The sequence below is a fragment of the Silene latifolia genome, chromosome 2, assembly GCF_048544455.1.
Source record: "Silene latifolia isolate original U9 population chromosome 2, ASM4854445v1, whole genome shotgun sequence".
Classification (NCBI taxonomy): Eukaryota; Viridiplantae; Streptophyta; class Magnoliopsida; order Caryophyllales; family Caryophyllaceae; genus Silene; species Silene latifolia.
Genome location: NC_133527.1, coordinates 165,303,567 through 165,316,739, shown reverse-complemented (window position 1 = coordinate 165,316,739; position 13,173 = coordinate 165,303,567). Strand labels below are relative to the sequence as shown.

Below are 13,173 nucleotides of genomic sequence, written 5' to 3'. Positions count from 1 at the left end.
AGATATCCGATCGGAACTAACAGTTTGGATCGGATACCTGATCCGTACTCTGCCCTAATTCGACCAATGGTAAACTTGAAAATAAAAATCAAAAACCGAGCATCCCGAAAAGGGTTAATTCTGGATTTCGGTCAACCCACATCGAGAACCTAGCGTGAAGCAACCCTAGCCGCCGTCTATAAATACAACCCCAAGGGTTGTCAATTCTCATATTTTTCTTCTTTTCTTTCTCTTTCATTGGCGGTAGAGAGAGAAGTGAGGAGAAGAGAGAATTCTGCGAGAAACTTTTCAAATCTTCACTTGTTTACAATTTACGATTCTATTTCCAGAAATTCCAACAACTTTTAACAAACACTGACCACAGTAGAATTTTAAAATTAAAATCGGACATAACTAAACAAACCTTAGTTTACAATTTTACGATTTTCTTGAAAAACAAATATTCTTAATTTGATCAAAAGTTTGATTTCTCCTAATCATGGATACGCGATTTCCTTATTCACCGGCGGAGGTCGCCAAAGTTCATATGATCCAGTTCGGAATTCTCAGCCCCGACGAAATTGTAATTTCGGAACCCTAATTTTGACAATTGTATACAGTTTACAAAATATGAGAACTAGATATTGAAGAACATGATTATTGTTATTTGAATTTGAATGAATATTGTGAATTGCAGCGGCAAATGTCTGTTGTGGAAATCAAGTACAGCGAGACGAAGGAGAAAGGAAAGCCGAAACCAGGCGGTCTGAGCGACACGAGGCTGGGCACTATTGACCGTAAACTAACTTGTGAGACGTGTGCGGCGACGATGGAGTGTCCAGGACATTTCGGACACCTTGAGCTTGCTAAGCCTATGTTCCACATATCTTTCTTAAAGACAGTTCTCAGCATCTTGCGTTGCGTTTGCTTCGGCTGCTCCAAGATTCTAGCTGACGAGGTCTTTCTTGATCGCATTGCTACTAATTGAACTAATTTGACTTTGTTATAGTTAATGAATGAACTTAAAATGAGTAATAAACTTAAAGTCGGAGAATCTAAGTACGTCGTTAATGGAAAATTCGATTACGGAAACATATTTTAAAAACATAATATTATCAAGAAATGGAGTGTCTCCCTCAAGAATGATTAAATGCGCACTTAAATGGCGGTGATTATAGTTATTACTAGTTTAGTAGCACTCATGTTACGTATATAGATCTCGGTTTGTTAAATTTGGCGGTTTTTCTAACAAGTGTCCTAAGGAGACGTGTTGATAAGCGATAGCTTAAAAATTGAATTATATTGACCGAGTTTGGTATTGTTATTGTTCAATGATGTGTTGATATATTAAAGTCTGATTATCTTGTAATCTGAAGTGTAATGTTCTTTTAATTCAAGATTTTTAAGATATTTAAAGATTTTTTTAGTATTATTATGTTATAAATTTGGAGGTAAATTTTGGAATGAGAGTGCAATGCAACTGTAGGTACAAATGCTGTGAATTAATTTAGTAGTAACGATTAATTGGGTGTAATAATAAAATTCTTCAATGCTTTTAAAATTTATTAATTTACGCCTTGCAGATATGATGATTTTTCTTCTGGATAATTTAATGGTTTTATTTTAGCGGAGAGTATATAGAAGATTAGTATAAATGATACGGAGTAGCTTGTAGTTTGGAGAGCGCGACAATTCAGTGTATAAACTTCAGTGATTTATGTTTATGTGATGGTAGATTCTGTAGCTGCAACTGATTGTATTTGTGTTACTGATATTGGCAGGAGAATCCCAAATTCAGGACAGCACTTAAAATACGAAACCCGAAAAGTAGGCTAAAGAAAATTTTGGAGGCCTCCAAAAGTAAACAAAAATGTGAGGGCGATGATGATATAAATCTGGAAGGTGAGATTACTGATAAGGCTGTGAAGAAAAGCCATGCTGGCTGTGGTGCACTCCAGCCGACTTTCTCTATCGATGGCATGAAAATTATAGCTGAATATAAGAAGAAGAAAAATGGTGATGAGGAATCGCTTCCAGAGCCTGTTGAGAGAAAGCTGCATCTTACCGCTGAAAAGGTTTCATAGACTTAGTCTCTGTATTTGTTGCTGAACAGTTTCAGGCACACGGTTATCAATTTATCGTGCTGTGAACTTGTGCATTTCAGGTGCTCGGTGTTTTGAAGAGGATAAGTGATGAAGATTGCCAGTTGCTGGGTTTTAATCCCAAGTATGCTCGCCCTGAATGGATGATTCTTCAAGTTCTCCCAATCCCTCCACCTCCTGTAAGACCATCTGTGACGATGGGAACTTCCTTAAGGAGCGAGGCAAGTATTTACACTTTTGATGTGGTGTGGGCGGAATATATTGTTTAGGATCATTGACAGTACTGATTTGTCGTTTCGGACACTTTGTTTAGGATGATTTGACCCACCAGCTAGCTATGATCATTCGGTATAATGATAATTTGCGAAGACAAGAGAAGAATGGGGCTCCAGCGCACATTCTCTCTGAGTTTGCACAGCTGCTCCAGTTTCATATTGCTACGTATTTTGACAACGAGCTGCCTGGGCAGCCAAGGGTTGGTTCCTTCTTTTCACGTCTCTTCCCCTTTCTGTCTGATTTTCTAAAAGTGTCAGATGATTTATTGTGCTTTCTTTCAGGCTACACAACGGTCAGGCAGGCCAATCAAATCAATATGTACTAGACTGAAAGCCAAAGAAGGACGTGTAAGAGGCAATTTAATGGGAAAACGAGTCGACTTCTCTGCTCGTACTGTCATTACACCTGACCCAAACATTAACATTGACGAATTAGGTGTTCCCTGGAGTATTGCCTTGAATCTCACATACCCTGAGACTGTCACACCGTATAATATCGAAAGGTTCCAACTTATTCCAGATATATCTTTGTAATTTTCTACTTTCGGAACTCTCTCTTATGGTGGCCCTCTTCCTTTACAGATTGAAAGAGCTTGTCAACTACGGTCCTCATCCTCCACCTGGTAAAACCGGTGCCAAATATATCATAAGAGATGATGGTCAGAGGCTTGATCTCCGCTATTTGAAAAGGAGTGGTGATCATCATTTGGAGCTTGGATACAAGGTACAATTTCCATACATGTAGTAGTTATACAGTTGTGGCTGAATTTGTTATGAGTGATTGAGGTTTACATGATCTTCTTGATGTTAAAACTCTAGGTGGAGCGACATTTGAATGACGGTGACTTTGTGCTTTTCAACCGGCAGCCCAGTCTCCATAAAATGTCAATTATGGGGCATCGTATAAAGATTATGCCTTATTCCACATTCCGTTTGAATTTGTCTGTGACCTCACCATACAATGCTGATTTTGATGGCGATGAAATGAACATGCATGTTCCCCAATCTTTGGAGACTCGTGCTGAAGTTCTCGAGCTCATGATGGTTCCTAAATGTATCGTCTCTCCACAAGCAAACAAACCTGTCATGGGAATTGTGCAGGATACCCTCTTGGGTTGCCGTAAAATCACGAAAAGAGATACTTTTATAGAAAAGGTAGTTTTTTATTTTCTTTCATAAAACTTATTTTGATCTGCTTCAAATCTCTCAATTAATGGCTTCATGTCTTCTTTGCTTTGTCGATTTCAGGATGTCTTCATGAATATCCTAATGTGGTGGGAAGATTTAGGTGTCAACATTCCTCAGCCTGCTATTCTGAAGCCCAGGCCTATTTGGACGGGAAAGCAAGTACTCAATCTTATCATACCAAAGCAGATAAATCTCGTTAGATTTGCAGCATGGCACCAGGAAACAGAAAAAGGGTTCCTGACTCCTGGTGATACTCGAGTTCTGATTGAGAAAGGGGAGCTACTAACCGGCACATTATGCAAGAAAACGCTGGGGACCTCCACTGGAAGTTTGATTCACGTCATATGGTATGTAACGCCCTGCTGCTATGTTCTTGGTTTGCTAACTGTGGACGAGAGAAAAATATGTTTCAACTCCACGGGTGGTTTGGTCGGACTGCATTTGTTGTTGTTTTTTTTTTTACCATGCTGCTGTTTTTATTATGTAAAAAACATTGCCTGGCAGTGGTGGGTTAGATCAGATGTCCAAGTTAAGAAACATATTCAAATGTATTTCAATTTAATTTTTAGTCTTACCTTATAATCTATTTCAAAATGAATACAGGGAAGAAGTTGGCCCAGATGCAGCTCGCAAATTTTTGGGTCACACTCAGTGGCTTGTCAACTATTGGCTATTACAGAATAGTTTCAGTATTGGAATCGGAGATACAATTGCTGATGCTGCTACAATGGAAACTATTAATGAAACTATATCTAAAGCCAAGACTGAAGTGAAAAATCTTATCAGAGCTTTTCAGGAAAAACAGTTAGAGCCTGAACCCGGGCGTACAATGAAGGATTCATTTGAAAACAGAGTCAACCAGGTCCTGAAAGGAATCGCCTTTGTGTTTGTGTGTTCTTTTTATTGTTTCATTTTCTAATTTAACTTGCTTATCTAAATGCGAACCCATCTGATTTATGTAGGTTTTGAACAAAGCTCGTGATGACGCAGGAAGTTTTGCACAGAAGAGTTTATCTGAGAGCAACAACCTGAAGGCTATGGTCACTGCAGGGTCGAAGGGAAGTTTTATCAACATATCCCAGATGACTGCTTGTGTGGGTCAGCAGAATGTCGTAGGCAAACGGATACCTTTTCATTTTATAAACCGTACATTGCCTCATTTCACAAAGGATGACTATGGGCCAGAGAGTCGTGGGTTTGTGGAGAACTCTTATCTAAGAGGGTTGACACCTCAGGAGTTCTTTTTCCATGCAATGGGAGGCAGAGAAGGTTTAATTGATACCGCTGTCAAAACTTCTGAGACTGGCTACATTCAACGGAGGCTAGTAAAGGCAATGGAGGATATTATGGTCAAATATGATGGGACTGTTAGAAACTCCCTTGGGGATGTTATTCAGTTTCTTTACGGTGAAGATGGCATGGATGCTGTATGGATAGAGTCCCAGAAGTTGGATTTGTTGAAAATGAAGAAGTCAGAATTTGACAAGACATACAGATACGAGTTTGATGCAGAGAACTGGGAGCCAGATTATATGTTGAAAGATGATGTGGATGATCTGAAAACCATTTGTGAGTTCCGCAATGTGCTTAATGCTGAAATTGAAAAACTTGAACAAGACAGATGTCAACTTGCTACGGAAATTGCAGCTACTGGTGACAACTCTTGGCCACTGCCTGTAAATCTTAAGAGGCTCTTGTGGAATGCCCAAAAAACTTTTAATGTCGATATGCGAGAGAAATCTGATATGCACCCAATAGAAATTGTCGAAGCAATTGATAATCTTCAGGAGAGGTTAAAAGTTGTGCCTGGGAATGATTTTCTGAGTATGGAGGCTCAGAAGAACGCCACCCTCTTCTTCGGCATCTTACTGCGAAGTACTCTGGCCAGCAAACGTGTCCTGAAAGAGTTTAAGCTCAATCGTGAAGCATTTGAGTGGGTTGTGGGTGAGATTGAGTCCAGGTTTTTACAGTCCCTGGTAGCACCTGGAGAGATGATTGGGTGTGTTGCTGCTCAATCAATTGGCGAGCCTGCTACTCAAATGACACTCAACACTTTCCATTATGCTGGTGTCAGTGCCAAGAATGTCACTCTGGGTGTTCCAAGGTTGACTGAGATTGTCAATGTGGCAAAGAAGATTAAAACCCCGTCCTTGTCTGTCTTCTTGAAACCTCAAGTTAGCGGAACCAAGGAAAGCGCCAAAAATGTCCAGTGCGCTTTAGAATATACTACTCTACGTTGTGTGACACATGCCTTTGAAGTCTGGTACGATCCAGTACCTATGACCACAATAATTGACGAGGATGTCGATTTGGTCAGGTCCTACTATGAGATGCCAGATGAAGAGGTTTCGCCTGATAAAATTTCGCCCTGGTTGCTTCGCGTAGAGCTGAATCGTGAAATGATGGTTGATAAAAAATTGAGCATGGCTGATATTGCTGAGAAGATCAACCAGGAATTCGGTGATGATTTGACATGTATTTTCAATGATGACAATGCTGAAAAACTTATACTTCGTATTCGTATGATGAATGATGACACTTCAAAGACAGAGATGCTGGATAAGTTTTCTGACGATGACGCGTTCCTGAAAAAGGTTGCTGGTAACATGCTGACAGAGATGACGCTCAAAGGCATTGTAGATATCAATAAGGTGTTTATTAAACAGACCAAAGTCAATAAGTTTGATGAGCAGAAAGGTTTTACATCTGAGACTGAGTGGATGCTGGATACTGAAGGTGTAAATCTTTTGTCGGTTATGTGTCATGAAGATGTTGATGCCACAAGGACGACGAGTAATCACTTGATTGAGATTATGGAAGTCCTTGGAATTGAGGCTGTCCGCAAGGCTTTGCTAGATGAATTACGAGTTGTGATATCATTTGATGGGTCATATGTGAACTATCGACATTTGGCAATATTGTGTGATACGATGACTTATCGCGGTCATCTGATGCCTATTACTCGTCATGGGATCAATCGGAATGATACTGGGCCTCTAATGCGGTGCTCTTTTGAGGAAACTGTTGACATCCTTGTCGATGCTGCTGTTCATGCAGAATCCGATTATCTAAGGGGTGTAACAGAAAATATCATTTTAGGGCAACTTGCACCGATTGGGACTGGTGGCTGTTCATTGTATCTTAACGAGGAGATGTTGAGTCATGCTATTGAACTCCAACTCCCTAATTATGGAGAAGGTCTGGAGTTTGGCACGACACCTGCTCGATCCCTCATCTCTGAAACTCCTTACCATGATGACAGAATGATGTCTCCTAGCTACATGCGTAGCCCCAATCCCCTTTTCTCACCAATCCATGATGCTCAGTTTTCTCCATTTGCTGGTTGTTTTTCTCCCGCTCCATCTCCTGTTTATAGTCTACGTGCAACTGGTGCGTATACTACTGATTCCCCTGGTTATAGTCCCGCATCACCCATATGGACCCCTACTTCACCTAATTGTACTAGCCCTGTGTCCCCCATTTATACCCCTACCTCTCCTATCTATGACCCTGTTTCATCTGTTTATCGACCAGCGTCAAGTACAGAATATTCACCAACTAGTCCTTTTTACAGTCCTCTTTCACCGAGCTATATCCCATCTTGGCAGAGTTATAGCCCCACGTCCCCGAGCTATAACCCAACTTTATCGACTTACAGTCCTACTTCGCCTTCTTACAGCCCCACGTCGCCTGTTTACACTCCCACATCTCCAATTTACAGTCCAAAGTCCCCGAGCTGTATCCCAAGTTCATTGGCTTACAGTCCTACTTCGCCTTCTTACAGCCCCACGTCGCCTGTTTACAGCCCCACTTCTCCAGTTTACAGCCCAACGTCCCAGTCTTATAGCCCAACTTCCCCATCTTACAGTCCAACGTCCCCATATTATAGTCCAACATCCCCTTCCTACAGTCCCACATCACCATTTTACAGCCCCACATCGCCGAGCTACAGTCCTACATCTCCGAGTTATAGTCCCACTTCACCGAGCTACAGTCCTACATCTCCGAGCTATAGTCCCTACAGTCCAACTTCTCCAAGTTACAGGTAAATCCATTTTTGTTATCGGAATGTCGATTTAAATTTCATGTTTTTATAAAAGAAAGACGGAATTCGATTTTAAAACCCCTAAGTTCACCTTGACTTTCCATTACATTTTCGTTCTTCCTTTTTGTTTTTCATCTTCCCTTTTTTATTCGCATTTTGAGGCGTGCGTTCACCCATGGACGGTTCGAAAGGATGATTCATGTCAGCCGACCCCAAATCATTTTGGGATTAAGGCTCTGATGTTGTTGTTGTTGTTGTTGTAATGTCTTATAGAGTGATAGTTAAGCTATTACTAGATTCTCTATCAGAAGCTGGATCTTACTGGGATTTGTTTTCTTCTTTTCTCAGCCCAACATCACCCTCATACTCACCTTCAAGCCCAAGCTACAGTCCAAGCAGGTATCATTTGCGTGATTTGTTGTTTCATCCCTTTTTAAAACCGATGCTCAGCTAGACTCACAAGAATGCTTGTGTTTCGGCATATCAAGCATTTTCATAATCTTATTTTCCATTTTATTATTGGATTCTGTAGCTGAAGCTGGATTTTATTGTGACTTGTTTTCTTCTTTTCTCAGCCCAACATCACCCTCATACTCGCCTTCAAGCCCAACCTACAGTCCAAGCAGGTATACTTCGCCTAATTTTCCGTTTCATCAGTCTTTAACACATCCTAAGCGAGACTCACAGGAATGCTTGTGTTATGGCATGGAGCATCATTATCTTATTTATTTTTTTATAACTCTCCAGTGATTTTGTTTCTTGAAATTATTGACATAGTCCTCTCTCCCTTCAGTCCATCTATTCAGGTCTGAGTCCGGAATACAGCCCAAGTTCTCCACAGTAGAGGTGAGATCAAGTTAAATGTTTATGCGAGTTACTCCCTCCTTTCAAATCATTTCCACACGTAAATTTGAACAAACGTATGGTAATGACTCAAAAGGAGAGCGGGGTAGGTGGGACTTGCCGGGACATGCATTATTGAACTCTTCCTGAATAATGTATCTTGCCAGGAGTCCGGAATACAGTCCAAGTTCTCCTGGCCGGCAATCGATGAAGTTTCAGATATGAATGACTGATGGAATTAGACGAGAAGAGTTTGCTTTGAGAATCATATTTTGATGTTGAAAAGTGGGTGTACTGTACAATGCAGCAGAACATTAGTATGTAGCCAAAGCTCCATGTTTTTGTTTACTGAAACTTTAAAGAGACATTTAATATGGTTTGTAGCCATATTGTTAAAAAAAAATACTGTTTGTAAATAATAATGGAAAAATTGACGGAAATAATCTCACCTCTAAGTCTCTAACTCATCTTCCAGAAACAATCTCGCCTTTCAATGATTCAAAAATAATCTCATCTTTTCACCTCATCTCTTTTAAACTGTCTCTTTAAGGGGTGTATTCACGGATCTATACTAGTCTTAGATTAACTTGGCATGTTTGCTAACCTGGTGACGATCGATTTCTGATCATTGGATTCAAGACTCTTCGAATGACTGGGATTATCACCAACTCATTTCCCTCTTCTCAAGTGAAATATTTGTGTGAACTATTGAAAGTGGTTTCGGAGTGTACAGCAATGAAACCCAATAGCACTGAACCGGAACATGGAAAGTTAAATACTATGGATAGATTGTCGAATTTAGCCGATTTGGTTGGCCAGATTCAGTTCACTCGCCTGACTTTACGTTTGTCTATTTCATTCAGCAGCTCTATAGAAATAAGGATCGCTAACTGTATCTTACTTGTTTAAATCACAAATCTAGCTGAAAGAATGTGATGGTTGAGGACCAACTATTATAAATATTCCTATTACGCTCCCTCACTCAAATGCCCATTGGGCTTGAAGAGTGGTTGGTTGTCTGCACCGCTCCCCGTCATCGTGTCTTTGAATTCCACTTCGAGTTTTTGAGAAGTTTTGAGGTTGCCAGGATTTGAACCCGTGACCTTCGGTCACACTGGCTCTGATACCATGATAGATGAACCAACTCAACCATCACCTTAAGGTTTTGGTTGAATTGGTTCATCTATCATGAAGAAGAATCGTGCTTGAAAGCGATTCTTTGGTAACTCCGAGTCCAGCAAAGGCGGAAAATAAAACATGAAGGAGATAGCATCAACAGATCTTCGCATGTATGTCTACAAAGTGTCAAAGTGTTACATCCGCTCTTTCCCGCTCTGATCTTCGTCAGGATTAATAATGGTAATGGGTAAAGGGTGGAAAGGGTAGATTAGTCCAAATAACAATTTTTAATAAAATGGGAAAACTAAATGGATAAAAAAAACAGAATAATATATCAAATATTAGCCAAATAAATTAAATGGGGGTAATTTGCACCAACACTTAAAGGTATGGGGTTAATATGCACATGTCGAAAGTTATGGGCTAATTTGCACATAGTGGCAAACGTATGAGGCTTATTTGTCACTTCCCCGAATTAAATAGGGCTGAAATACAGAATAATCAAGAAAAAAACATGCAATATAATCCTAAAAATACTACAAACAGCATCACAGATTTTCCGCTGGCCAAGTTAATTGAGGCGAACCCCCTGACAGCACACTAAAATGGAAAACCGAGAAATCAATCTCTGGTAAACAGCCTAGCAGTCAAGGTAGCATTTCTTGGGTGAAAGCAATATGTGTACATGATGATAAAGTTGAGTGGATGACAATACATACTTTGTTGGTGATTTTGATCACAAAGTCATTTAAGTGTATTCGGGTTTTCAAGCCGAAATCAGTATGAACTTGTGATTGATATAATGTGAGTTAGGGGGTGTGGAGTGCACATTCATATAATCGAAATTATCGAGTTCATGGAATAAGTGGATATTATTATGATAAATGATTTTATCATGATTGGCGGTTATTTACATTTGTTTGTTGATTTTGGTATGAAAACCAATATTCTTATCCACTAATAACATGCTTTATATACATACATGCTATGTATATATAACGGGATGTGACAATAATTCATTTGACACATGAAAAATCAGATTTTAGTATACAAAGAAAATTATAAAATTCCATAAATATTCTCTTTATCTTTGCCTAGATGAAGAGGGCCTCAACCGTCTTATCCTACAAGGGATTTCGTGTAACCCAAGGCATGAAATAGGGTCGAAATACTCTTAAGGAAAGCGTGCTCTTCGTAATTCGGTTGATATCCAAGTTTACGATCATTATCACTGTTACCCTATTAGCAAAATTTTCCAACATTCTTAAGAGTATTGACATTTTGTGTTAATGATGAGAGAGATATGCAGTAGGACATGAAAGTGCGTGGCTTTGATAGTTTGATGGTTGAGAAAATCGGTTTGGTAAATCAAATCTATTACTCCGTAATTGAGTTTGGTTTTGGAAAACAGTGTGTTTTTTTTTGTTTGTCTGAGAATGCAATTGGGCAAAGCCAAGCGTCCAAACATCACAAGATAAGTACACTTATTTTGTCATCTATTGATTATTTCATATAAAGTTAAGATTAGTTCTATTTAGGATAACCAATTTGATTAATGCTATACAATTTGTAAGAGCTTTTCATTATAAAATTTGGCCGGTACAGGTTATAACTCGTTCATATCGCATTCATCACGGGCCGTATCGGGAGGAGTTGACCGATACAGGTTATAAATCGGTCGTCTCGGCCGATACTTTCCTGTTTTAAATTTACCCGATACATCTCGGGATATCTCGTATCGGCGGCCTCTGATACCGATACATCTCGGGCCATACGATACGTCTCGGCCGAGATTTTAAACCCTGCAGCACACTAAAATGGAAAACCGAGAAAATTGGTTTGGTAAATCTAATCTATTACTCCGTAATTGAGTTTGGTTTTGGAAAACAGTGTGTTTTTTTTTTGTTTGTCTGAGAATGCAATTGGGCAAAGTCAAGCGTCCAAACATCACAAGATAAGTACACTTATTTTTGCTGTGATGTTGATGACGATGGGTACGGAGATGAAATTAAAATCGGGAATTTTGGTACGCCTTGAACACACTGTGCCGCGGTTTTTCCGCAGGGAACTATGGCCATGGGTGGTTTTGCGTAGTTGGTCTGTGTGTGTTTACTAGATGACTAGATCAGTAATGGAGATATCATTACTCAGATAAGTACATCCTACTTATTTTATATACAGAGTATGTATAATGTTTGATGAGTAGGTATAACTAGGTGATGATCTTTGAATATGCATGGTAATATACACTCCAATTAAACATTAGTTAAAATGTTGATAAATGCACTTGATTGATTTATGATTGTTGTTAACCAATCGGCAGTTCGGCACACTGTTTTGGATTACACTAATGGCATGGTATACTACATGTGTGAATAGAGTTAGTGATCATTTTATACAAGTGTGCAGCGGCTCTCGGAAAGAAGTTTGTAAAACAAAGTTGTTGTTTTCGGTTATGTTCATTTATTCCAATATCCATGATAATATGTTGGTCTTTTAATGTGGACGAATTCTCCATGTTGTTACCATGTATGGCATGTCAAATAATTTTGACTGTTTTGGATGATTTCCATGTTGATCATTTGCCTAATGTTACTATCGTCTTTGGATATGCTAAATGTCGATGGTAATCTTTGGGTCGATCATATTGCTTGACGTGGTTAACATACCATTGGCTTGTGTTTTGAGTGGCAATACTAAGAGGTTAAGTTTAATTTTTTGTTCTTGATTGTACGTGTTTTAGTTTTCATAATTAATTGGTTATTTCCATGATTGTTAATAATATGGTAGTTGATGTACTAACATGTAATTATGGAAGTCCTTCTTCATGCCGTGGGCGTTGGGTTCTGATAATCCATGTTCGGTCTTATCTTATTATCATCACAATATAGTGTGATAATTGGTTATTGGCACTAACTATATAATTTATTTTGCCATATAATCTCGGGAATAATGGTTTGTGATAACCATGGTGAGATTATAGAGTTATGGTGGTTTAACCATGTAAGAGGTACATCGAATTAAATGTACAGTTATTTGACAAGTCCGGTTATGGAGTTGTCATTTGTTGAAGGATTAATGACAAGTTTGTCTTTGGCATAGACCAAAGATGATTGATTACATACCTTGTAAATTTAAAGATGGTGCAGTCATCATTTCTTCTATGAAGAATCATCATTTCTTCTATGAAGAACATGGGGAGGTAAAATGATCCTTGGATTAGGATCAAGGGTGAGAGTATGATTTTTATTATCCGGTTTAATACTCTCAAAGGTCGAGTATGACGCTTTTATCCAATAATAAAAGTGGAGTTATGACTCGAGTTTTCACAAGGGCTTGATTATTGTGGTTTGACAAGTGAGTAAGTATACTAGCTAGTATAGCTAGTACGTACTCATCATTGGCAAGGGATTAAGCAAGTGTGAAAATGTATAAAGTAAACCATGAATTATATGGGTTGTCCTTTGTCGGTTTTCCTTCGGTTATAGAGGGATAATGTTATGCAAATTGATTTTACCAATGTAGATGGTCATTTCTACAAATGGTAGAGTATTCTTGCTTAGGGGAGGCACCATTAGCTTATGGGTTTTCAAGAAGCGAATTTGCATTTTGAGTTTGACAT

The 13,173-nt window shown here is 39.1% G+C and overlaps 1 protein-coding gene across 3 annotated transcripts; it reads left to right on the top strand.

Annotated features, from left to right (window-relative positions):
- The first annotated feature begins 209 nt into the window (after positions 1-209).
- LOC141643273 (DNA-directed RNA polymerase II subunit RPB1-like) lies at positions 210-9,351 on the top strand. 3 transcript variants are annotated; one of them, XR_012543672.1, is made up of 16 exons: positions 210-562; positions 677-937; positions 1,761-2,054; positions 2,144-2,302; positions 2,395-2,556; positions 2,639-2,859; positions 2,939-3,080; positions 3,176-3,511; positions 3,605-3,891; positions 4,148-4,406; positions 4,507-7,589; positions 7,938-7,988; positions 8,165-8,215; positions 8,383-8,435; positions 8,600-8,709; positions 9,221-9,351. XR_012543672.1 is itself a non-coding variant. In XM_074452354.1 (15 exons), exons 1-14 carry the CDS (start codon positions 479-481, stop codon positions 8,399-8,401), a joined length of 5,409 nt encoding a protein of 1,802 aa, XP_074308455.1. In that variant the 5' UTR covers positions 210-478; the 3' UTR covers positions 8,402-8,435; positions 8,600-8,884. The 3 variants fall into 3 exon arrangements, 2 of the variants coding, with proteins under 2 accessions (XP_074308455.1, XP_074308456.1); XM_074452354.1 differs by lacking the exon at positions 9,221-9,351 and having other exon boundaries at positions 8,600-8,884; XM_074452355.1 differs by lacking the exons at positions 8,600-8,709; positions 9,221-9,351 and having other exon boundaries at positions 382-562; positions 8,367-8,433.
- Positions 9,352-13,173: the final 3,822 nt, after the last annotated feature.